Here is a 25,635-nt window from a genome sequence, read left to right as displayed (position 1 = left end):
GTTTGTATGGAAGAAAGTCATTCAAGTAAATGAATATCATTATATACTATTCATTAGCGTAATATCATTTTTAATTAATTTGACAGGTACTGTATGTTTTCTATTCCGAAGAACATCAGTAACATAAGACTAGAAAAAACTATTAAATAAAATAAGTTGTATCCCTCTAGAAAAATCACTCACTTAGTAAATGTTCAATGTCTGGTAATATTAGTCTGACAAAGAAAGAACTGTCATTATTTCAGATATACAAGAAAACATAGATTGAGCTATTTGTTCAAATTCCATGTATCCCTGTGCCCCATCCTCCAAAACTGGCAGGACCCTGACTGGGGAGCCAGGGTTTCTCTCATGACAGCTACTGCTGAGGAAAAGATGAGTCCATCAGAGCCTGCTTCTCCAGAACCCACGAGGAGTCCCTGTCCCAATCCACTTCAGCAGAGGCCAAGATGAGCTGATGTCCTCAATGTCTCAGCATCCCCATCATCCTGACTGGCAAATACCGTACCTGTCCTGTTGCACCACTGTTTTAGACCCTTAAGAACACCCTCCGAGGGCAGCATATCCTTCTACAAACACTTTGGATGCCTGCCAGTACTTACTTTAGAACAGTTGCATACAGGTTACACAAAAAAGAAACCAGGAAGTATGAAATTAAACATTTCAAGAAGGAACTGCTTTGCCCCCTCCCCTTTGTTATTTCAATCTTTCAGACACTTGCTGAGCGCCAGCATTGTTGATTTTACGGCACTATATCTTGTGCCATGACTCTATTCAAATACAAAACCTCTCACAAAGTGCAGTTAGAGAATGCCAACATTTCGTTCCCCCTCCCTTTGTAGACAAGGAAGCATTTACAAATATTCATCTTGACAAGAGTTTGACATTTTATAACTGGGTGGGAGACCACGTCTGCCACATTACCAACAAACCATTAAGCTTTCAACCACTATTCCTGACTTTCTATGGCTCTTTGAAGCCTCTGGCAGTTTTACCAGGAAAGAACATTGGTGCCAGAAGCTATGAATTGATCAGGATCAATCTAAGAGGCCCAAAACCACATAACTCCAGGATTAAAGCTTTCAATTTTAAGAGGAAAAGCTTTGATGAAGGTAGGGAAGCAGTAAGGGCAGGCAGAGAAAGCCCTATGGATTTTAAGAGAAAAGCTGCCACCACCACCTGCAGGACAGGGCAGGAATGCAGCTCCATGAGAAGAGGCACCTCAGGAATCAGAACCACAGGATCACAGAACCACTCAGGATGAAAAAGACCTTAAGATCATCAAGTCCAATCACAAACCTAACACTGCCAAGTCCACCACTAAAACATGCCCCTGAATGCCACATCTACATGTCTTTTAAAGACCTCCAGGGATGGAGACTCAATCACTTCCCTGAGCAGCCTGTTCCAGCGCTGGACAGCCCTTTTGGCAACATAATATTTTCTCATATCCAATCTAAACCTTCCCTGGCTCAGCTTGAGGCCACTTCCTCTTGTCCAATCACTTGCTACTTGGGAGAAGAGATCAACACCCACCTCACTACAATCTCCTTTCAGGTAGTTTTAGAAAGCGATAAGGTCTCCCCTCAGCCTCCTCTTCTCCAGGCTAAACAACCCCAGTTTCCAGTCATTCCTCATAAAGCTTGTTCTCCAACCCCTTCAGCAGCTTCCTTGCTCTTCTCACTCCGGCACCCCAATGTCTTTCTTGTAGCGAGGGGCCCATAACTGAACACAGGATTCGAGGTGCGGCCTCAGCAGTGCCGAGTACCGGGGGGCGATCCCTTCCCCGCTCCTGCTAGCCACACCGGGGCTCCTACAAGCCAGGACACTGCGGGCCTTTTTGGCCACCCAGGCCAAATCACAGAAGTGGATGTAAAGGCCCTCAAAGACCCCTCGTCCCCGCCGGTTCCAGCACCCTGCCCCGGGTTCCAGCCTCTCCCCCAAGCCCACAGGAGTGTCGGTGACCCCGGCGCAGGCCGCGGCCCGCTTGTCACCGTGGCACCGCGGCGCCTCCCCCGGGGGCCTCACCTCGGGCGGCACCGGCAGGTTCTCAGCCGCCGCCTTCAGCTCCAGCACCGAGTCGGTCTGCCGGTCGCTGAGAGGGGCGGCGGGCCGCGGGCGGCGCTCCCACAGGCCGAGGCGATCCCGCAGCTCGGCGGGCGGCGGGTCGGCCATGCTGGGGCGGAACGAGAGCGAGCGGCCGCGCTTCCGGGGGGGGCGCGCGTCGCGTGGCGGCCGCGTCACCCCGGCGGCGGAAGTGGGGAGTGAGGGCCGGAAGTGGGGAGCGGGGAGGCGGGAGGGCGCCCCCTGGCGGCGGGGAGGAGGGAGGACGGGGCTGGCGGGGAACGTGTCAAAGCGCGGAGAAGGACTGAGGCAGCGATAGCGAACGGCCCTGAGAGCGCCTGCAAAGCTGACTGGGAGGAGAAGGACCTGGGCGTGCTGGGGGACAGCCGGCGGAACGCGAGCCAGCGGTGCGCCCAGCTGGGCGAGGAGGCAAAGGAAGGGATCGTAGAATCACCAGGTTGGAAAAGACCCACCGGAGCATCGAGTCCAACCGTTCCTACCTGCCGCCAAACCGTGTCCCTGAGCACCTCGTCTACCTGTCCTCTAAACACCTCCAGGGAAGGTGACTCAACCACCTCCCTGGGCAGCCTGTGCCAGTGCCCAATGACCCTTTCCGTGAAAAATTCTTTCCTGATGTCCAATGGGAGCCTCCCCTGGCGGAGCTTGAGGCCATTCCCTCTTGTCCTGTCCCCTGTCACTTGGGAGAAGAGGCCAGCTCGCTCCCTCCTCCCCACAACCTCTTTTCAGATAGTTGTAGAGAGCAATAACATCACCCCTCAGACTCCTCAAGGCTAAACAACTCCAATTCCCTCAGCGGCTCCTCATAAGACTTGTTCTCCAGGCCCTTCACCTCTGTGTATATATAAAGTTCCCTGAAGTCACTGTTGGGTAGAAGTACCTCAAGGGCAACTCCTGGGTCTTCTCCACTGCTGTATAAAGTACCTGTCTTAAGAGTTAAACTAAACTATTCAGTGTAAGTTCCTTTGTTTTGATAGAGTATGTGGAATATTTCAAAGCGGAATAGTTTAATTGAAGCTAAAATGCAGTTAAGATTCAGCTAAGCAGTCGTGGGTTTTGGAACTTAAGACACATTGTCCCTCTGATAGATTTCTCTGAGAGCACATTTTCCTTAAAACTGTTTTTCAGACACTGTCCTTTCTTTAAAAGTGATAACATATTGTGTGAGGAACATTTTGTGCTGAGCTGAACAGATGTCTCTTCTTCCATTTCTTTGAAATCCAGCACCATTCACTCACAGCCCAGAAGACCAACCGTATCCTGGGCTGCATCAAAATAATCATGGCCATCAGGGCAAGGGAGGCGATTCTGGCCCTCTACTCCTCTCTTGTGAGACCTCATCTGGAGTACTGGGTCCAGTTCTGGAATCCTCAACATAAGGATATGGAGCTGTTAGAACAGGTCCAGAGGAGGCTACGAAGATCAGAGGGCTGAAGCACCTCGCATACAAGGACAGATAGTTTGGCTTGTTCAGCCTGGAGAAGGTTCTGAGGAAACCTTAGAGCAGCCTGCAGGTACCTGAAGGGGGCTACAAGAAAGCTGGGGAGGGACTGTTTACAAATGCTGGTAGTGATTAGGGGAAAAGGGTATAAAACTGGACAGGGTCAGATTTAGACTAGACATAAGGACAAATTTCTTCACCATGAGGGTGATGAGGCACTGGCACAGGTTGCCCAGGGAACCTGTGGCTGCCCCATCCCTGGAGGTGTTCAAGGCCAGGTTGGATGGGGCCTTGGGCAGCCTGATCTGGTGGGAGGTGTCCCTGCCCATGGCAGGTGGATTAGAACTGGATGATCTTGAAGGTCCCTTCCAAGCCAAACCATTCTGTGATTCTATGATTATGTACAGATTTTGTGATTTTATAACTAAAATGTAGACTAGCTTGAATAATGATAGAAACATAATTTTGGCTAGCCTGTGCCTGGACACTTATGCTTAACTAAGGACTTTTAACAAGCTTGCAGTTAGAAAGAACAAGAAACCAAGTACTTCAGAGTCATTAGAGATTATAACTTTTAATAAGCTTTAAAAACTTTAAACATATGCTTAGTTTACATTGTGTACAAAAATATTTACAAACATTTCTATTAAAGCATAGAAACAGCTGTAAGGAAAAACACAGCACATAAGCATACCCATATACACATAGAAAAAACATTGTGCGTTAGGAAAGTGCCTTGTGCATTTGAAAATCCATTTCTGAATTCAAAATTAGTAATTTTAAGTGATTATAGTAATTTTGAAATCAGTGAAGTTTAAGTGGAATGTATGATTAATCAAAGGAGTTTGAGATTAATACAACACCACAAAAACTCAAGGCTATACATTCTGCTTTGCTACCCACTGAGCACAGAAGGAACACAGTGTGACTCGCATCTCACATTTCCCTTACTGGAATTAACAGCAACATTTGTAAGAGCTTGGACACAACCTATTACAGCCCTGAAGTTTTGATTAACCCCAAAAGTAATGCTTTAAGGAAGTGTGGTTGATTTCTAAAGTGTTTACTTGCACGTAACAGCAGTGTGAGCCTGCTTGCTGTACAAAAGTGCTCAGTGGCTCTGCGTTTGTCGTCTCCGACAAAGGAGAACAGCCTTTACAGCAGAATTGCCTTTGGAGAGCTTGGGTCTTTTTAGACAGGCACCCACACAACAGCCTGAACCGCTCAGTGTAAAACTTGCATCTTTCAGATGACATAACAGCCAGTCACCATTACAAATAGTTCTTCCCAACAATGGAAGAAGCATCAAAAGTTTCTCTGCAAGACAGGCAGATGAGCCTGGACTCATTTGAACTTCATTCCTAATTGTAATTTACATATGAATATGTTGAAGAATCACTTATGCTGAAAACCATGAATGATACACTGGGAAAAAATAAAGCTTTCTTCCAGCTATGCAAAACTGCCAACTGTAGCAACCACACTGCCATATGAAAGTTGGCTTATTCCTGCAAGTTATGCAGACGTCTAAGGACTTAGAGCACAGGAAATCTCTAAAACCAGAAGTCCATTTTGTATTGCAGAAGGTATTTTGCCAAATGGATTGCCTACAAAGATGTCTTGTGATGCTTCCAGTTAGAAACAAACTATTGCAGTCAAATTTTGTACACTTTTGAAAACAGAAAAAGCCCAGCTTTTTGGTTCTACCATCTTCCTTTAGAGAAAGATACTTCACTTCTTACACCTTTGCATCCAAGTCCCAACAGCATAAAATTGCTTTACAGATCTTCACGTTCAAGACCACTTAAAACAGTGAACCAAATACGGTGGAACACCTCCTGCCAATCTAGGAAATAGTGCACATCATCCACAAAACTGCACAAGCAAGCCATTGTTACAGGAGCCAGCCTGCCTTGAAATCACTTCCCAGTTCTCATTCCCAGCAGTCTTGTGATGACCTCTTTCTTCAGCCAGCATCTCAGACCAAGAACAGATACTCAAGATAACTTACAAGCTGCTCTAAACTCAAACAGTACATTACAGAATTCAGTAGACAGTTCAGCATGTCACAAGTCTAATTTCTTCAGCTGTTCATATGTCAGGAAGAACTGGAACAGGTGATTAAGGAAAACTATTTCCCATTCCTTGTAAAATGGTCACTTCACTACTAGAAAGACAGCTGCATCTTCATGATATTTTGTTCCACTCTTTGTTTCCTCCTATGCAATGCTGCTGGTTGGCTATTTTCGTTATGCAGCACTAGGCAGAACAATGAAACCTGCTTCAAGACTGGGGATGCCAATTATTTTCCCATCCTTATTCCTCAGAATCTTAAACAAGATTGTAGAAGCAGGAGACTACTACAAAATCCCTTAGGAGTCTACTCACTTAGCTTTGACAGCCTGAAGTAGGGTTCCCTCAAGGTAAATCCACTTCCCAGAGCTCTGATCAGTTGGCTCTTGAGACAAAAACAAAGTTGTGTGAGACTAGGATAAACAAAAAGATTTCATGGCTAACTGCCAACAGTTTCACCAGTTCTGGAAACTGCCTCCATTCCTAGCTCATCCAGTCAATTTTCTCGAACTACGGAAGAGGACAGGTATGATACTGAAGGAGGAACAGAATAGTATTTTACATGACTGCATTCTAATATTGACTGTGTATAACACATCACTGAACATAACTGAATCTGACAACAGCCAGCTGACTAAGAAAAAAGTCAACTGCACAGTGTTCTGTTCATTAAAAAATATTTACGCTGAATTTCCACAAAGAGCACTCTGAAATTGGCTGTTAATACTTGCTGCTGTATGGCTACCTTAGTTTTATGCACCTTTGAAAAGGATACAATGATATTCCAAGGACCAAGTCTTAACCAGTTTGGCCAAAATCCTTTATATAGAGCAAAAAAGCCTTCATTCTTCCATGTCTGGAGAAAAAAAAACAAACAACACAGCAAGAACACACTAATGCAATTCTTCCTTAGTGAGAAATCTAGACAGCATCCCAGCCTACAAGATTCTACACCACCAAAGGGGATGGCTTAGTGCTGTAATCTTAAGTTTGTTATATGATGGGGCAAGGAATTATTTCACTAGATGAAGCTAAGATTAGTAATGTCTGAAACATACATTAGACATCATGCTCCCACCTCATATCAAATTCAGCAACTGAAGAAACCAAGCCAAAACAGTCAAAATCAGAGACTGACATTACATTCAGCTACTTGGCTTTCCATTACACACTAAGCAGCAGAGAAAACTATCTGCCCCAGATGACATTGTTCTTCAAGAAATGACCTTTGAAGTTATTATTTCCTACCAACAGCCTACCTTTGTATAAAGTTAAATAAGAGCCAGTGCTGTTGATACGCTTAGTCTCCCCATCCAAGCATCAAAAGGAAGCAAGTGCCTGCAGTATATACTAACTTCCTTCCTGCCTTTTTGGCAAGACAGGAGAAAAATTTCATACCAAGTGCATTATTGGCTGTACAGTCCTTTTGAGCTTAAGGGCAAAAAGCATATTCCAGCTACTTGGATTAATTTCTAGGGAAGCTTGGAACAATTTCAACTTCTATACCAAAGTCACTGCCTGATGGCACCAGTTCCTACTTATGTTGACACATTAACTACTTACTTGTAACAAGCAATCCAAAGTACCGTTGTAATTTGAGTGTCCCCCATATTGCTGGCTTCTCTGATTCATCATGCGTGTTCGCACAACATCAATTGGGTTGGATGCAAGGGCTCCAGCCAAGCCACAGGTAAAACTTGAGCTAATAGAAGAAAGGTTTAATGAAATTTGACTTAACACATTTAAAGATGCACAAGAATTCCCCCTCCCCAGAACACATGCAGTAATAATGAGTGCTTAATGATTTTAGTTAAAAATTACATCAGCTAATAGACATGAAAAATCATTTACTATAAAGCATAGAATCATAGAATGGTTTGGGCTGGAAGGGACCTTCAAGATCATCCAGCTCCAACCCCCTGCCATGGGCAGGGACACCTCCCACTAGATCAGGCTCCTAAAGGCCCCATCCAACCTGGCCTTGAACACCTCCAGGGATGGGGCAGCCACAGCTTCCCTGGGCAACCTGTGCCAGTGCCTCACCACCCTCATTGTGAAGAATTTCTTCCTAATGTCTAATCCAAGTCTCCCCCTTCCAGTTTAAAGCCATTCCCCCTCATCTTAGCACTACAAACCTTTGTAAACAGTCCCTCCCCAGCTTTCTTGCAGACCCTCTTCAGCTACTGGAAGGTTGCTGTAAGACTTCCTCAGAGCCTTCTCTCCTCCAGACTGAAGGCCCCCAATTTCCTCAGCCTGTGCTTGTGTGGTAGGTGCTCCAGCCCTCTGATGATCTTTGTGGCTCTCCTCTGGACCCCTTCCAACAGTTTCATATCTTTCTATGCTGGGAATTCCAGAACTGGACAATATTCCAGGTGGGGTCTCATGAGAGCAGAACAGAGATGGAGAATCACCTCCTTCAACCTGCTGACCATGCTTATTTTGATGTGGCCCAGGATATGGCTGGCCTTCAGGGCATTTTGAAGATTTGCTATACAGTCCTTATATACAGTTTCTGTATATTTGAACAGATTTGCTATTCTCAGAGGCACAAACATTTAATCGGAATTTTACTCTAAACTCAGTTTGCAAAGCTGAATTATTCAGACCATCCACAAAACATAAGAAAGTTAAACCCAAATACTAGGTAAAATCAGCTTGCATGCTATGTGCTACAATTGGAGATGCTGTTGCATTAAGAAGTATAAACACATCAGAAGTATATTTACATCTAGACTGATGACAAAAATCAGAAGATTCATCCCCCATAATGATAATTAACCAACAATGAGCTATGCAAACAGTTATACAAACAATTATACAAACTTACAGGAAATGAGTATATACTGTATCTCCCATAAGCCCAGACATAATTAGGTGCTTCTTGGTAAGGTCGTACATTGGCAGTTCCACTCCAACAACCACAGCAGCTCTTTGTGCTGTCAATGACACTCCCTGGCAAAAGAATAGATATAGATGAAGTTTAAAATTAACCTTTGTTCGCCATTAGAAAAGCCTAGCTATTGGAACAAAGCGACATGCCACCAACATGTTAAGAACATGGTTAATTCAGATACAGTTAATGAGTAAAAGTCTTAGATATACATTCTCCAAAAATGCAGATTCAAATGAACAGATCACTTTCCCACACTAAACATCTATTTCGGTATATTTTTGCCTCTTCATCTCTGCTTAAAATCAGTTTGACCAATCTAAGAATTCTAAGACCTCGGCAACCAGGTAATACCTGGTCCCCTTGCTGCTAACTGAAAAACTGACAAGGTAAGGAAGATTGAGGAAGAAAAGCAATGGTCAAGAAACTTTACCAAGAAAAGCATGCTAATGGAAGAACAGTTTTTCCAGCTGTTTCATAGCAACTGTCCATTCTTGGTCAGTCATACAGTTACTGAGCATAATTGACATAACAGAACTACAAGACTGAGTGCAAGAACTGATGAGCTAGAGGGAACATTCATTAGCACCTTTACTTGTAAATATTCTTTGGTCTATGTTTTAAAGATAAGCACACAGATTGAGAAGCAACTTGCAAAGGGTTGTGGAACTAATCCTAGAGCCATTACCTGCATTTAAGCCTCCATTTGTGTCTCCTTTACAGGAGTGGCAAATCTTTGAACGCAAGACTGACTGTAGCCCTTTAGCAAAATGCACAAAGACACCAGCAGTGAAGCAGTCATGACAAATTACATATTAGCTACTGACTTAATTTTAGCTGAGAATACTGTAGAAGTAGATTAAATTCAGTTGAGCAAGAGGTGTGTTTAAAGTGTAGGATACAGTTGCAAAAACTTGCCTTCCATAATCCTTTAGTGCCTTCGTTCTGGTAGATCTGTATGAAGTTGCCCATCATTCCTCCTTGAATCACACTGCCTTGCGCTTGCATTCTGATCTGAGGTGCATTTGAAGATTGGAAAAAAGAAATGGGAAAAATAATTTTCAAACATACAACCAATGACAGTTTAACAGTTTTCTTAACATTAATTAACAGTCTCTCAAGCAGTAAATCCAACTTCTCTTTGAATACAAATTAATAGCCAGTATTATTATAACCATGATGCAATCTTTTGAAGTACCTTAACTATCCTAATGCAGCTGCTAATTTTGAACAAGTATGTGGTGTAGCTCTGAAATGCATTAAGTCACTTCTATTTCTGTATTTCTACATGACTCCATTTAGGTGAGACTGACAGATGGGTTCTGTAGCATGGCCATTTTAGTGTTCTCACAGGAACAGGTTAAAATGAAATGTTAAAGAGACTAAGGTTTCAGGTCACAAGAATCATGGTCTTCAAACTTGTGTATTTCTAAGAACATCCTTGGGAACCTGCAATGGTAACTACCAAATACAAGTGTGGTGACAAGCAAGTTGGTACATGGACATAATTTAGGGAAATAACCAACTGAAGCCACACTTGAAGTAGAAGCTTATGTTTGAAATGCCTCTACGTAACCCCACTAGCCTTATGAGGGATTAAGTTTTTAGTAGCTTTACAAAAACAGAAAATTTTCTTAAGTTTTTCATTAGAGGTAGCCATGTAAGTCACATGCTACAATTCTGTAATTAAATACCATTAATCTTTTTAAGTAAATGGAAAAGAGGTCATTGACCATCATTAACCTAACAGATTCTTAGAGGTGATGGTGAATGACCAATTCACTAAGTGACTGATGCTGGAACACTGGATGGCAGCCTCTCTACAGGATTAAAGCATCACACAGTATCAACAGCACTCATTGAAACTCGTGCCTCTGAATTGATCTCAACTCATTTTGAGCTCTAGAAACATCATAGTATAATAGTGTTACCAAGAACTCGCCAGCCATCAGTTTCCAGGTACTTACTTAGTATGGATCACAGGGAGGTTCCAAGAATTCGTAAAATCACAGAATTCCAGAATTATTTACATTGGAAGAGGCCTTCAAGATCTTGAAGTCCAGCTACAAACCTAACACTGTCAAGTCCACCACTAAACAATTTACCTGAGCATCACATCTACCCACCTTTTAAATACCTCCAGGGTACTGCCTTCCTGGAGTAGCCTGTTCCAGTGCCCAGTAACCCTTCCAGTGAAGAATTTTGTCCTAATCTCCAGTTAAACCTCCCCTGGCTCAACTTGAGGACATTTCTTCTCCTCATCACTTGTTACTTGGGAGAAGAGACCAACACCCACCTCACTACAACCTCCTTTCAGGTAATTGCAGAGGGCAATAAGGTCTCCCCTCAGCCTCCTTTTCTCCAGGTTGAACAGCCTCAATTCCGCCAGCCATTCCTCATAATATTTGTGTTCCAGACCCTTCTACAGCTTCATTGCTCTTTGTGCACACTCCAGCACCTCAGTATCTTTCTCGCAGCAAGGAGCCCAAAACTGAACACAGTATTCAAAGTGCCGAGTACAGGAGCGTGATGACTTCCCTATTCCTGATGGCCACATCATTTTTGATACAAGTCAGCATGCTGCTGGCCTTCTTGGCCACCCACACTGCTGGCTCACATTCAGCCAGCTGTCATCCAGCACCCCCAAGTTCTTTTCCACTACACAGTGCTCCAGCCACTCTTCTCAAAGGCTGTAGCATTGCAGGGGGGTGTTGTGACCAAAGTGCAGGACCCAGCACTCAGCATTGCTGAACCCCTAAACAGCTGGCCTCAGCCCATCAATCCAGCCTGGCCAGATCCCTCTGCAGGAATTTCCTTCACTTAAGCAGTTCTACACTCCTGCTTAACTAGGTGTCATCAGCAAGTTTACCAAGAGGGCACTCAATCCCTCCATGCAGATCTTAATAAAGATATTGAACAAGACTGGCCCTAACACTGAGCCCTGAGAAACACTGCTTGTGACCAACCAACAACTGTAACTTCATTCACCACAATTCTTTGGGCCTACCCATCCAGCCAGTTTTTTTTATCCAGCAAAAAGTACACCTAAGCCATGAGTCACCACCTTCTCTGGTAGAAGGCGGTGGGAAATGGTGTCAAAGGTTTGCTTAAGTAAAGGCTTTCCCTCATTCACTAAGTGGGTCATCTTGTCAAAGAAAGAGATCAGGTTAGTCAGGCAGGACCTGCCTTTCATTAATTCATACTGACTGGGCCTGATCTCCTGGTTATCCTGAAGTGCCAGGTGATGGCACTCAAGATGATCTGCTCCCTAATCTTCCCTAGCACCACAGTCACACTGACAGGCCTCTAGTTCCCTGGATCCTCCTTCCAGCCCTTCTTGTAGATAGGCAACCCATTTGCTAGTCTCCAGTCAAATGGGACCTTCCCACTGCTGATAATGGAAAGTGGCTTGGTAAGCACTTCATCCAGTTCCTTCAGTACTCTTGGGTGGATTTCAGCCAGCCTCATAGACTTGTGCATGTCTAACTGATGTAGCAAGCCACTAACCATTTCCTCTTGAATTATGGGGCTCCATTCTGCTCCTGGTCCCTGTTTTCCATCTCAGGAAGGTACCTCAGGTACCCAGGGGACAACTGGTCTGACTAAAGACTGAGGCAAAGAAAGCATTAAGTACATTAGTCTTTTCCTCATCCTTTCTTAATGTTTTGCTCCACATCCACTAAAGGCTGGATATTCTCCTTAACCTTCCTTTCGCTGCTGATATTTATAGAAATGTTTAATTGACCTTCAACTGAGTAGCCAAATTAAGTCCTAGTTGGGCTTTGGCCCTTCTAATTTTCTCCCTGCATAATCTCTCACATCACCTTTCTAGTCCTCCTGATTTCCCTGCCCCTTCTTCCAAAGGCCATAAACTCTTTTGTTTTCCTGAGTTCCAGCTAGAGCTCTCTGGTCATCTTCCACACCAGCTTGTATGCCACCATATGGGGATATTGGGACAGCCTGCTCTTGTGCTCTTAATTCCAGATGCTACCGATTTTTAAAAAGGCAAGAGATGAGAATAAATTGGGTTACAAAGCAAATCCTGCATTCCTCTGAAGATTCAGCATTTCCTCACTGAGAGGTCAAACACCAAGGACAAACTCCACATAACACATAATTACCTTCAAAACATCTGTAGGGTTGGCAATAGATGATGAGATTACGCCCGAAAGAATGCCACATAGAACATTTATCATCAGGGTTTCATCTATTCCATAAACAAAGAAAAAGTTTAGCTGCAGATTTGCAAAGCTTAAAATGCAGCAGGGCAGGACAACGCCACCCTCCTTTTACCAGAGAATGACAATTACAGAAAAGAAACCTTAAGAACTGCTCACGGCTCTGACAAGGTTTTCTTGCTGACTCACTTAACTGTAATTAGTACAAGCAACATCTACTCAATAGACTTGTTCAAACTGCTACAGTAAGATACCAAATGGAAACAGCAAGCTTCAAGCAAATCACTTCAACTGAATTGTAAAAACCCACTCACCTTCTGGATGCTCAACAAACATTCTCTTTAAACTCTGGTAAGTGCCTATTTTTATAGTTCCATATGAAGCTTGCCGTAGCATTGCTGGTGCAATCCTGTAAAAATAGGCAACGATTATGCTCAAAATTGGAAGATTGGCTAGCATATACATTTCAGAGCAGCAGAGACTGAACATAAAACATCTACCAAAGAAAAATTTGATCATTTAAATCAGCAACTTAAACTCTCTATAGACTAAACAAGGTTTGGGTTGTGTGTTTGGTTGTTTAAATAAAGCCTGTGAGAACATGAATGAACTGTGAAAGGATGACTAATAGAGCATGCCTCAATCTGTGATCTATAAAGGAACAGGCAAGTTTGTAATCTGCAGCTTACATTTCAGGTTTCATCTTTCTCTTACCATCCTGCACACTTTAAAGAAAATCAGGCCCATTTATACACAGGTTAAATCCGTTTTTCTTCCCCTGCGAGATGGAAGAACCTTAACAATATTCTATAGAAAAACTTTATGCTTAGTTTTTTTCCAAGTAGGTTTTGTTTTTAACACATGAACTGCTATTGCAGAGTGCAAAGACTGAAGCACTCCAAGACTGGGCTTTCAACTTCCAGATTAAGGCTAAACAAATACTTTGCAAAACTGAAAACCAAGGACTCTCACACTATGGGCTTACACTTAAACACACTGCTCATAAACCATTATTGCAAGCCAGTTAATTTTACCCAGAGTATAGGGCTTTCAATCCTTCTTCTCTGCATATTCTGACTAGTGCATGCACCATTCCACGGTAGCGGATCTCTTTATATTTGGCATCATTAACTTGACCTTGAACCTGGAGACGTGTTTTGGTCAAATCAATAGGGAAAGTACGAAAATTCAGATAGAAAATTAATTAAGTACTTACCTGACCAAAGAAAAAGAACAAAATATAAGAAACAATAACTTAGTATATACCAAAATATGGAAAAATATACTCCCATAGGGAAAAGAGGTCTCTTACCAAGACTTTCTTTTAAGTAATTAATTTTATGTCAATTTTGTTTCTTCTAAAAGCTTGTCAGAGGCCTTGCCTACTTTCTATGTTTACATTTTGGATTCACTATGTTTTCAGGCACTATGTTAACAACCAAGCAACAGCCACACTGAACAGGACTCTGCAATCACAACCAAGTACAGACTTCGCATGCGTATTCTGCCAACATCTTTGAGGACCATTTCATTGAAGGCAAAGAAATTCCGTAGGACCAGGTATACAGATTCCAGCCTACAATCTAAAGAAAAGTAACAGCAGCAGGAGCAGCCGCCGCCATTTCTGTTATTGCTTTCTTCCTGCATCCTACTGCTATGCTGGATTCATACTCTCCATGCCCCCTTTACGATAGGGTTCAGAAAGCATATTTCTCCAGTGCTCATCTTTAGTAAAGATCACCTCAACACTAACAGTTTTAAGTATAATTTTACCCACATTTTACTGGACAGACTTCACATGCAAGCCCACCACGTATCAGACTATGCTCTGCTACTAAGAAAATCCAGATTTATTTTCATGTACAGGCATTTCAGAAAAGACTTGAAAAGGATGGTCATATTTTAGGTTTGTCTTCAGAGGAGGCACTAAAACATAAGGTGCATTGCCTCACTATATCAATTATTCCATGTTGCACACCAACTGAACTTAAGTGTTCAAATCTAATCAGCCACTCACATTCAGGAAAAAAGAATTTAAACTGCAACATAGTTACTCAGAAGAACTTAACTTGTCTAACCGAGCAAAAAAAAAAAAAAAAGCTGTGTATACTTATGACCACTGTCTAGGAACATATCAACACAACAAATAAATGTAAAGGCAAAGATTGTATAAAAACAAGCTGCAAAGGATGAGAGTTCGCAGACAGAAGTGGTCTGACATCGTAATGAAGTTCTGAGCAACTCTTCAATCAGCATTAAAGGAAAAATACTCCTAGGCTGTAGACAACAACATACTACTGTGTCACCAGTAGCATGGAACCAAACTCATTTTTAAATGTATTATTCTAGTAAAAGAAATCACACAAACAGTTAAAGGAAAAGCTTACCACATTCTGCAGTGATCGATGCTAAACCTCCATAGATAAAGGCCTTCCAGTTTAGTGCTGACATTATTGAGTCTTCTTTCTGTGAAATAAGACTATTTAATGCTTCTATAAGTACATCAGTTATAAAACTACATATGCTAATGTTCATTAAAACTTTGTGCCTTGTTGGTTTCAGATGAACCTTCCAAAGATACTGAGGATAAAGATATATAATACCTTCCACAATCAGAAGCAAGTCAGTAATACTGCACAAAGGCATCCGCATTCAAATCAGTATCTCGGCATGTATCTGGGCCATCCCTACCCTCACCATGAAATGTTAACTAGTTTGTCTACCAGGCATGATCTTAAGAAGCACTGTAGTGAATAATGTCCAATGGTTCTTACCAAGCTGAATTAGTTTGACTACATCCTGCTACCAAATGGGACTTCAGACAGTCATTACTGAACTTCTGTTCTTTTTCCTGGTTTCAATACTCATGTGAACTGGTACGCTTCCCAGAAAACAGGGGTGCATACAACATTTTGCTTCCATTAAAAGGCCTATTTCTGCTGTCAACATTCAGAAAACTCATTCTTGTGAATACTACATGAAAATAGTATAATCAGGTGCATAGGGCCTTTTATGGTGAAGAAGACTGCTCTAACTTAGAAGTTAATTAACTGAATTTGACAGTGACTGCAAATCATAATTAACTATGGTATAGGTTTTGCAAGATGCCAAAATAAACTAGTTACCTAAGATAAGACAAAAAATGCAAAACCACATTACTCCAGCCAATACAAGATAGCCCTTCCCCAAACCAAGTAGGCCTCCCTACAGCTCATTTTTTCCCCTTTCTCATAATATACTTTCTATTCCCTATTTTCTATAATAGAACTCCCAAACATTGGACAGTTATCTTTTGCCAATTAATTTTGTGGAATAACTGTACTTGAAACTATTTCCCTTGGCACTTATATTCCCAGATACTTTGTTTATTGACTTGTTCTGCCAAGCTGGAAAATAACACAATCAGTTGCATAGCATCACCTTTTGTAAAAGCTAACCTTCTCCAGTAACTTCCTCTACACATGCCAGTCCAGCGTCCAAATGACTTTAACAGACATTGCAGACACTCAGCATACCCAAGTAGTTACTGCAGCCCTAGTTTTCCTTTTGAACTCTTTACTTCACAAAGAGTTACCTGGGCCTTCAGTCTCTTGATAATACAATAAACAACCCTAGGAGCTCAAAGCACACAATCTCAAGTACTCGACCACCAACACCCACAGAAATCCACCTTACTTTTTAGGCCACTTCAAAGAACACCAAGTGTGTAAAACAAGCAAAACACCACCAAAGAAAAAGGAAAGCAAGGGCACCCACTATACTTCCAAAAAGGGTGCTGTGCAAAGATCTGGAGCTGCAGGCACAGACTAAGATAAGCTTTCAATATGAAAGCAGCATAGCCAAATGGCTATGACACTGTGCCAGAGGGACAATACTTTCTAGCTCCAAGCTCCTCATATTCCTGTCCTGCCAGGATTAATGGCAACCAATTAATAGAGACAAAGCCAAGTTCAGTTTCCCCACCATCAGTCACACGCATTCTTCGCTTTTGAGAAACTTGTCAAAGCTGAAAATACAGATACCTTTTCCCTTTAACACATTAAAACAAATTTTCACCTGTCAAACACCATAACACTGAAAACTAAAATACACCTGTACTTTTGGTTTTTTTGTATTTCACTCTGCTGAGACAATAAAGACTACTCAGTTTTTCTAATTCTGGGGCACTGACAATGCAAAAGTATGCAAGCACAGGCAAACAGAGTTTCCAGTTTGTTCACAGATTTATTAATACTAGCTGAAGTTTTGATGTAGCTAGGATACCCTAAAGCAGAAATTTTATAGTAGACTGTTCCCATGACATATCCCAAGGTGAAGACCTTACACAGCACTATCAAGGTTTGTACCTCTGGAAGGCTTACTAGTCTCCTTTCTGGTTATTTAGGTCAAATTAACAATCTGAGTGAGTCTTTCCACTTATTTCTAGGTTCGCATCCCTCCTAGGCTCGAGAAGAAGACAAAAAAAAATAAATCAAAGCAGAGTGGCAGATCTTAAAAAAAAAAAACCAAAAAAACAGCAAGCAATTTTGCCCTTTCACCTCGGTTGACTCATTTTCTGAATTCTTGGTTTGCTTCCCACTCCAATTCTTTCCTACACCAATAAAAATAAGCACATCCTTAGAAGAATTCCAGTGGCAATTCAGTCAGCAAGCTACTTAAAAATGGGGTCCACACTTCATTATTGAATAAATTAAGGTCTCAAGTTCTACTAGAAAGACTTGTTCTTATCAAATATAAACTGTTGTTCCTCGATTATCAGTAAGATGACAGAGATGACACTATCCCTAAAGGACACCGGAGTTAAACGAATACAGCGACTCATCCACACACTTTGCAAAAGTCAGAAGGAAGTTAGATTGCTTTTATTTGGCAGTATGACTGAAAAAAATCAGAAGCCCAGGATCCATAAAAGGATGCATCACTTAAAACAAATATTTAGTTATTTCCCTGTTAGAGAACAGATACTGAGTCATATATCAATTTCTTTATTGGTTAAGAATATTGCTACTAGGCTACTATACTAGGCACACAGTATACTCCAACCTACAGTAGTTTTAACTACTTAAAGCGGATTTGACCCTTGAACATTACAGAAGGCTTATGCTATGTGAGATTTTACGACTAAAGTTATAACCTGTAATACAAGCATGCACACATAAGCTACTTATCCAGGCAATATTTTCTACCTGCACGGATTACACTGCAGACACACAGATCAGACTTCCTATTCAAGCACGGAAGCATAGAATCATAGAATGGTTTGGAAGGAACCTTAAAGATCATTCAGTTCCAAGCCCCCTGCCACGGGCAGGGACACCTCCCACCAGATCAGGCTGCTCAAGGCTCCATCCAACCCGGCCTTGAACAACCCCAGGGATGGGGCATCCAGAACTTCCCTGGGCAACCCATGCCAGTGCCTCACCACCTTCATCATGAAGAATTTCTTCCTAATGTCTAATCTAAATCTTCCCCCTCCAACTTAAAGCCATTCCTCCTTGTCCTATCACTACATGCCTTTGTAAGAAGTCCCTCCCCAGCTTTCTTGTAGACCCCCTTCAGGTATTGGAAGCCTGCTATTAGGTGTCCCCAGAGCCTTCTCTTCTCCCGACTGTGCAACCCCAACTCTCTCAGCCTGTCCTCAGAGCAGAGGTGCTCCAGCCCTCTGATCATCTTCATGGCCATCCTCTGGGCTCTTTCCAGAGCTGGACACAGTACTCAGGCCTAAAGTTCACAGCTATCACAGCAAGCCCTTGCAAAATACCAGCTGCCTTACAAAGTATGGGAAGCCAGTGGAAACTTCCCCACTCACCCCCCATCCTGCTTCCTCCCCTGCAGCAGGCCCTCCCAGAGCAGCACTGCCAGTCTATTTAAACAGCTGGAGCAAGGAGGACACAAATACCTATTAAGGGGCAACAACAACGGCGCCTATCAACTCTCTCTTGGCAGAGTTCACCTACGAAACAAAGCACAGGCTTTGCCTTACTGTGATGAGCATCAGAGGCAGGAAGAAACAAGGAAGAGAAGATACCAAAAATGCCAGCAAATAAAGTCTTTAAGACTAGTTTTGGAGTTTTAGAAAGCAAGCATCCTTTTAATGCAGGACTGGGCAACACGAGGGTGTTAGCTCCATCAATCACATGCAATCAGACAAGAGGTGGTTACAGAATATATTTCCCACTTACATTTACATGTATAAACGTTGCAAGAAACCTTATGTACATTCTATCACTTTCCAAGGACTAATTTTATTGTGAACTTCACAGCAGTCAAATCCCCGGCTAATTCAGAGTTGGCTCCAATTCTCTGCTTGATCTTGCATTTCACATAGAAAAACACTGCAAACAGAGGTGATTAGAGAAGGAGAGTCATGTGTTCAGCACAGATCATACTTCACACAAGACATTATTCCTTCACTATGAGAGTGGTAAGGCACTGGAACAGGATGCCCAGGAAAGTTGCAGATGCCCCATCCCTTGGAGGCGTTCAAGGCCAAGTTGGACAGGGCCTTGGACAGCCTGATCTAGTGGAAGGTGTCCAGTTCTGGAATTCCCAGCATAAGAAGGATATGGAACTGCTGGAAGGGATCCAGAGGAGGGCCACAAAGATCATCAGAGGGCTAGAGCACCTACCACTCATGGACAAGGTGAGGGAATTGGGGTTGTTCAGCCTGGAGAACAGAAGTACCTCAGAGAAGACCTTGTAGCAACCTTCCAATATCTGAAGGGGGCTACAAGAAAGCAGGGGAGGGACTGCTTACAAAGGCTTGTAGTAATAAGATAAGAAGAAATGGCTTTAAACTGGAAGGGGGAAGATTTAGATTAGACATTAGGAAGAAATTCTTCACAATGAGGGTGGTGAGGCACTGGCACAGGTTGCTCAGGGAAGCTGTGGCTGCCCCATCCCTGGAGGTGTTTAAGGCCAGGTTGAATGAGGCCCTGAGGAGCCTGGTGTGATGGGAAGTGTCCCTGCCCATGGCAGGGGGTTTAGAACTGAATGATCTTAAAATCCCTTTCAACCTGAACCAGTCTACGATTCTATGATTATTTCCAAGAGAACACAGAATCTAACAGTGACTGGGAAAAAAGTAAAAAAACAAAAAAATCAGAGGGACATTCTGTCCAGCTTCCAAAAAAGTTACTTGGATGAAAACTTAACTCTAGCTTAAATTAAAATATTCCACTTTGGGGAAAAAGAACTATTTTGTGTGTCAGATGGATGCAGCTCGGGGGGAGGGCGAAGCTTAGGAACCCCCTGACGTGCATCAGGGGCATCGGTGAAGCTCATATCTTTCCACCCAGCCGGCAGAGGAGCCTCTCCACCCGTCCGCTGGCCCAGAGATAACCTCCCACCCCCCCCCTTCTCCACTCACCACCGACGCCGCTGCGGCCGCAACGGCCTCCACCTCCCACACTCTGCCGCTCCTGCCCCGTGCTTCCCCGCGGGCCACGCCGCCTTATATAGCCTTAGGGGGTGGGGCGGGCGCGCGGAGGGGGCGTGGCTTCGGCTCGCGCCCCGCCTTTCACCCCGGCGGCCCTTGATGGGCGGGTGGGGGGGGGGGCGGGGAAGCGCCTCGCGCCGCAGAGAGCGAGGGCGGGAAAAGAAAGGGCGGGAAAAGGGCGGGGAAAGGGCGGGAAAAGGGCGGTCTTGCCTGAGGAGGCGGGGACTGGGGTGGGAGCGTGGGTGTTTCCGTGTGTGGAAAGGGTGGATGGGAGGCGAGGTTGGTCTGTGAAGGTCAGAGGGATCTGGACAAGCTGGATGGATGGGCTGAGAGCAACAGGATGAGGTTCAACGAGGTGCTGCGCTTGGGACACAACAACCCCATGTAGTGCTACGGGCTTGGGGAAGAGCGGCTGGAAAGCTGCGTGGAGGAGAAGGACCTGGGGGTGAGGGTTGACAGCCGGCTGAACATGAGCCAGCAGTGTGCCGAGGTGGCCAAAAAGGCCAACAGCATCTTGGCTTGGATCAGAAACGGCATGGCCAGCAGGTCCAGGGAAGTTGTTCTCCCCCTGTACTCAGTATTGCTGCATCTAGACCTCAAATAATCCATACAAGAAAGACATTGAAATGCTGGAGCATGTCCGAAGAAGGGCAATGAGCCTAGTGAAGGGGCTGGAGAACAAGCCTTGTGAGGAGCAGCTGGGGGAACTGGGGTTGTTTAGCCTGGAGAAGAGGAGGCTGAGGGGAGACCTTATCCCTGTCTACAACTACCTGAAAGGAGGTTGTAGCATAGAATAGTTCAAGTTGAAAAGGGTCTTAAAGTCATCTAGTTCCAACACCCCTGCCATGGCCTCTTCTCCCAGGTGCCACATGATGGGATGAGAGGGAAGGGCCTCAAGCTGCACTAGGGGCAGTTCAAATTGGACATTAGGAACAATTTCTTCACAGAAGGGGTCATCGGGCACTGGAACAGGCTGCCCAGGGAGATGGTTGAGTCACCATTCCTGGAAGTATTTAAAAGATGGGTAGACGAGGTGCTCAGGGGTATGGTTTAGTAGTGGACAGGTATGGTTGGACTTGATGATCTGAAAGGTCCTTCCAACCAAGCGATTCTATGATTTAAAGGGCCTGCCAAGCTGCAGCTGTGAGGGTAGGTTTGGTTTGATTTGAGGTGGCGGCGTAGAGGTTATCGATCTGTCATGTAATAAACCAGGGAAAAAATTAACCACCCTGGCCTTCCAGTCAGAAGTCTCCCTTGGGAAAATTCTGACTGGCCGGGCAAGGTGCTATTAACATTTCCCACTAGCAATCCTGCCCCAGGAGACTGGAACGGGTATGTCAGGTATTTCAGTGCTCCTCGGTTGATGAACAGGCCGCCCCTGGGGGTTTCTCCTCATCATTAACCATAATGACATTGTTTTTGTCCCTCTGTATGCAGTTGCACGGCTGCCTCTGCTGCCTGGCGACGTGACAGCAGGATCTGGGTTTAACTTACTTGAATCATTACAGAAGCTGTGGACGAACAGAAAGGGGCAGGGTGGGTTTAAGTGGAATCATAGAACCATGGAATCATAGAATGGTTTGGGTTGGAGAGGACCTTGAAGATCATCCAGTTCCAACCTCCCACCAGGCCAGGCTGCCCAAGGCCCCCGTCCAACCTGGCTTTGAACACTTCCAGGGAGGGAGCATCCACAGCTTCCCTGGGTAGCCTGTGCCAGTGCCTCACCACCCTCATCATGAAGAATATCTTCCTGGTATCTAATCTAAATCTTCCCCCTTCCAATTTAAAGCCATTCCCTCTTGTCCTGTCACTACATGCCCTAGTAAAAAGTCCCTCCCCAGCTTTCTTGTAGGCACCCTTAAGGTACCAGCAGGCCAATAAAAGGTCTCCCCAGAGCCTTCTCTCCTCCAGCCATAATGACATTGATTTTATCCCTCCATATGCAGTTGCATGGCTGCCTCTGCTGCCTTAGTGACCCAACAGCAATATCTGGGTTTAACTTCCTTAAATTGATAGAGAAGCCGTAGATACTGGCTCTGTGGAGGAACGTAACAGGGCTAAATAGCTACCTCGCTCTTTAAAATACCTTGTTGGATATTTTTACATAGCAAAATAGTTTCACAGGTGACTTTAATTTTTGTTACGCAGTTTTGTGTGATTCTAACTGTATTTCTTTGTATTACCAGCGCTGAAATTATGCAGTCTGTATGTAAGATTTATAGGGGTTTGTAAATGCATATCCAACATCCTCCCAGAAGGATTCCTGTGTTCTGTACAGGACATCAACTGTGGCCACCATAACACTGCCTGGCCAGAGAAGGAACACAGGTGCTATCCAACAGGGCACTGTATAAGCAGCTGTGACTAGTCCACAAAGCCTGGAAGAGAACTAGAACTGTTTTTTTCCTTTGGTTCAGAGGCCAGGGCTCGCTGGGAAACAGTTGAAATTAGTTTTTTCTCTGCCCCTAAGTGCCGCCTGTTCTGGCAACTCAGCACTTTCCCTTTCTCACTGAAGAAGTGCTCTGCCAGCCGTGCTTATGGGACCCAACCCTGTGTGCTTGTAGGATCTGCCTACACCAGCCCTGCTGCCGCTGTCACTCCACTGCCTCGCAGGTGGATGGCACGCCTTAACCATGAAAGGTCAAATCATCCGGCATTGCCCCCTTGCTCTAATCTCAGGGTCAGGCTGGCAGCTAAGAAACTTTAAGCTCACCAGCTGGTGGAGGAAGGGAATAATTCCCATTCTGTTCTCATTAAGAAGCCAGCTACGGCCTTAACACGAATCTGCCAATAAAACATAAGTAATCCAAAATCTGGGTCCCAGTGTGCTGTAACTGTTTCAGAGACACTGAAAACAGGTCTCTACAACCATCCAAGTCCATTGCAGACCTCCCAGAAATTTCACATTTCAGTCGTTGCGGAATGGGCAGCCCACAGAGCTCACGCTCCAGGCGCAGTGTTGCAAAGTTGTCTTTGCAGATGGGCCCCTCAGGAGGTAGGTACAACCTCAAACCTCAGAACTGGTACTCTTGTTTACATCCCCTCCTGAAACTCCTAGGAACTGTCTGGTACTTCCCAGGTTTTATATCTATGAGGTGGGGGGGGGATGGGGGCAGGAAGGGTCTTCTTTGAGGTAAACTTTGAACAGTTCATTTCTTTATTTTTGCACAGAGATCATTTGAGCTGATTCTAACACTGAGGGATTTTGCAGGACAGCCACTTCTGTTTTCTGACTTCCCAAATTTCTATTTCATTTTAGGAAGGACTTTAGTCCCAGTTTGACCTTAAATTGTTCCTGGAGTTCGGCCAGCTCCTTCCACAGGCAGCTGGTTTTTATTATCTTTGATGCAGACCAGCTCCTGCTCACATATTACAGCTTGCACCTGATTGTATTTCTTAAGTACCTGCTAGCACTAAACCCGCACTTCTGAATAAAGAGGAATTTAAGCTAAATCTTGTTAGTTTTACTGACTTTTTTTTGATGGCTCCTCTGAATAACCTCTTTTCTTGTATTTTTTAAAATCTGATTCATACTGCAAGATACGTAATGCTTTTATCAACTGCTAGTAGACTATTTTTGGCCAGCTGCCTTGAGCCTGACATTGGTGCCATATCAGCAGTTGACTTTGGTGCTCAGGTTCTTTCCACATGTCTCTAAGCAGTCCATGTGCTACCGGTGTGCTACCGGTTACATAGTCTTGTCCAAAAGCCAGTTCTTTCCTGCTGGGCTGTGTAGGGTTTTTAAACCAAAGAGGGCCACCCTCAAAAATTCTAACAGAGCACCTTGCTTTTTCTGCACTGATTCTTGTCTCAGTCTTTCCACTGCTACCTACAGTGAAAAATCATTTCTCTTCTGGTCTCTGCAGTGCTGAAGACAGTTTTGCCTAGTGTCCTGTTGCTTAAATGAATGGTTAGTGAAGTGACCCAGATGGTTATGGGCATTATTCAAACTGCCTTGTCATTTTGTCACCAGTTGTAACCACTGGAGAGTTTCCTTTGTCCCTTGGAAACTTTCATGCTTATTAATCACATAATTCCTTTGTTTTTTCGTGTCCCATTGGCTGCATGATGAAAGCAAGTCTGGCACATGAAGTCAACCACTCCCTTTGCTGGCACAGCCTTCTTATCTTCAGTGTTTGCACTTTCCACCTGAGAAGGAGTTAATCTGACCCTCAGTCACACAGCAGATGACTTTGTTGGAAAAATAAACTCTCGATGTGCTATTGGCATGTGTAAAAATATAAGACATATTAAATAGTCTTTCCATTGTGTTTGCCAGGGACAAAGCCTCAGCTGGAGCACCACATCCAGCTACATGTGATGCATTTCAGAATGGCTGTAGAAAGGAGTTAGGAGAATAAGACCCGGGATACAAAACATCATCTGCAAGGAGACTGAAAGAAGTAGACTTGTTTATTTTCAAACAGATTGAGTATAACATAATCTTCAATACTGAAAGACAGCCATAGAGAGGAAAGGAATTATCTGTTCTCCACCACTTGTGTTGGACATTAGAACTGATTTCCTAGTGGTATAGACAGTGCTCAGTGAGACTGACTGTGGAGCTTGCAATGCCTTTGTCATGGCAGGGTTTTAAAAACTACTAAGCAGCTGTTTCCCAGGAGTAGTTTCAGTCTGGATGATCCAGCCCAAGCACAGAGATGGACTCTCAAGGACTTTTCTAGCCTTTTTGTTCTGTCATTCAGTGACATTTCCTGCTCCAGCTTCTAGCATGTTGTGAAGCATACGTCATACAATGACAACACCTCTTGCCATTCCTAACTTAGTAACAGGCTGCTGTGCAGAGGTCAAGGAGAAAGAAAAGTGAAAGCAGGAAGAACAGTAAATGCTATTTCACTGCCTTTCTGTTAATATTTCTTGATAATCATGTATGGGCTCTGGCACTGGCTAAAGCCGACGGCCTTTATGATAACCTAGTTCTGTGGATATAAAAGGAGCACGTTATTTGCTTTTAGTGTGTAGAGGGTGAAGGAACTGAGGATAGTTCTGGGGTTTGAGTGGACGAGAGAGGCATACAGCATGAGTTCCCAGCAAGGCAATTCTAGTAAATGCGAACCTGTAATCCAGACAAAATTTTCTGAAAGTGTTGCAATCTTCCAGCAGGTCCTGGGAAATTGATTTCTCTTCATTTCTGAGACTTCCTACAGAGATAATAATTCCTGTGTGTGTCACGGTGTTGGATTTGATGTTATTTGAAAGACAAATGAAAAGCTGTTCAAGATTCTCAAATAGGAAGGGACTGCAGAAGGCTTTTCCCTGCTATGCAATACTTTCTAACCTCAACAGGCGATCTGAGGAAAAGGCTATTGTCCTCTGACCACTTGCCAAATGAAGATCAGTCCCAATTGCTTCACAGAGGCTTTTGTCCAACGTGGCACTGCAGCTAAACAATTAGCAGCTGGAAGAAATGATGCCAATTTGAGTGCTAGTAGATGTAACACAAAGAAAAGCAAACATGTTTCTATACCCTACTGAAACCCAGGCAGGACGTGGTGTAAGATAGGACCTGACC

At 43.9% G+C, this 25,635-nt stretch overlaps 2 protein-coding genes across 4 annotated transcripts in view; both read right to left on the bottom strand.

The window, feature by feature from the left end:
* Window positions 1–2,190, bottom strand: part of COG3 (component of oligomeric golgi complex 3) — a 29,624-nt gene extending 27,434 nt beyond the window's left edge. The window contains exon 1 of the mRNA XM_069881270.1: window positions 2,029–2,190. Within this exon, the coding sequence (XP_069737371.1) occupies window positions 2,029–2,175 (147 nt within the window). The 5' untranslated portion in view covers window positions 2,176–2,190. The remainder of the gene's footprint in view (window positions 1–2,028) is intronic.
* Window positions 2,191–5,365: 3,175 nt separating this feature from the next.
* On the bottom strand, window positions 5,366–25,190 carry SLC25A30 (solute carrier family 25 member 30). Of its 3 annotated transcripts, none has more exons than XM_069881110.1 (10): window positions 25,180–25,190; window positions 15,052–15,130; window positions 13,699–13,846; window positions 12,979–13,073; window positions 12,608–12,693; window positions 9,401–9,500; window positions 8,424–8,544; window positions 7,160–7,298; window positions 6,372–6,452; window positions 5,366–5,631 (listed from the first exon to the last, which is right to left on the bottom strand). In XM_069881110.1, exons 2-10 carry the CDS (start codon window positions 15,113–15,115, stop codon window positions 5,590–5,592), a joined length of 876 nt encoding a protein of 291 aa, XP_069737211.1. In that variant the 5' UTR covers window positions 15,116–15,130; window positions 25,180–25,190; the 3' UTR covers window positions 5,366–5,589. The 3 variants fall into 3 exon arrangements, with proteins under 3 accessions (XP_069737211.1, XP_069737204.1, XP_069737195.1); XM_069881103.1 differs by lacking the exon at window positions 25,180–25,190 and adding an exon at window positions 20,034–20,041 and having other exon boundaries at window positions 15,052–15,143; XM_069881094.1 differs by lacking the exon at window positions 25,180–25,190 and adding an exon at window positions 18,847–18,991.
* Between the last annotated feature and the right edge of the window lie 445 nt (window positions 25,191–25,635).

Source organism: Phaenicophaeus curvirostris, chromosome 1 (genome assembly GCF_032191515.1).
Source record: "Phaenicophaeus curvirostris isolate KB17595 chromosome 1, BPBGC_Pcur_1.0, whole genome shotgun sequence".
Lineage (NCBI taxonomy): Eukaryota > Metazoa > Chordata > Aves > Cuculiformes > Cuculidae > Phaenicophaeus > Phaenicophaeus curvirostris.
This window is presented reverse-complemented; position numbering and strand designations above follow the sequence as displayed.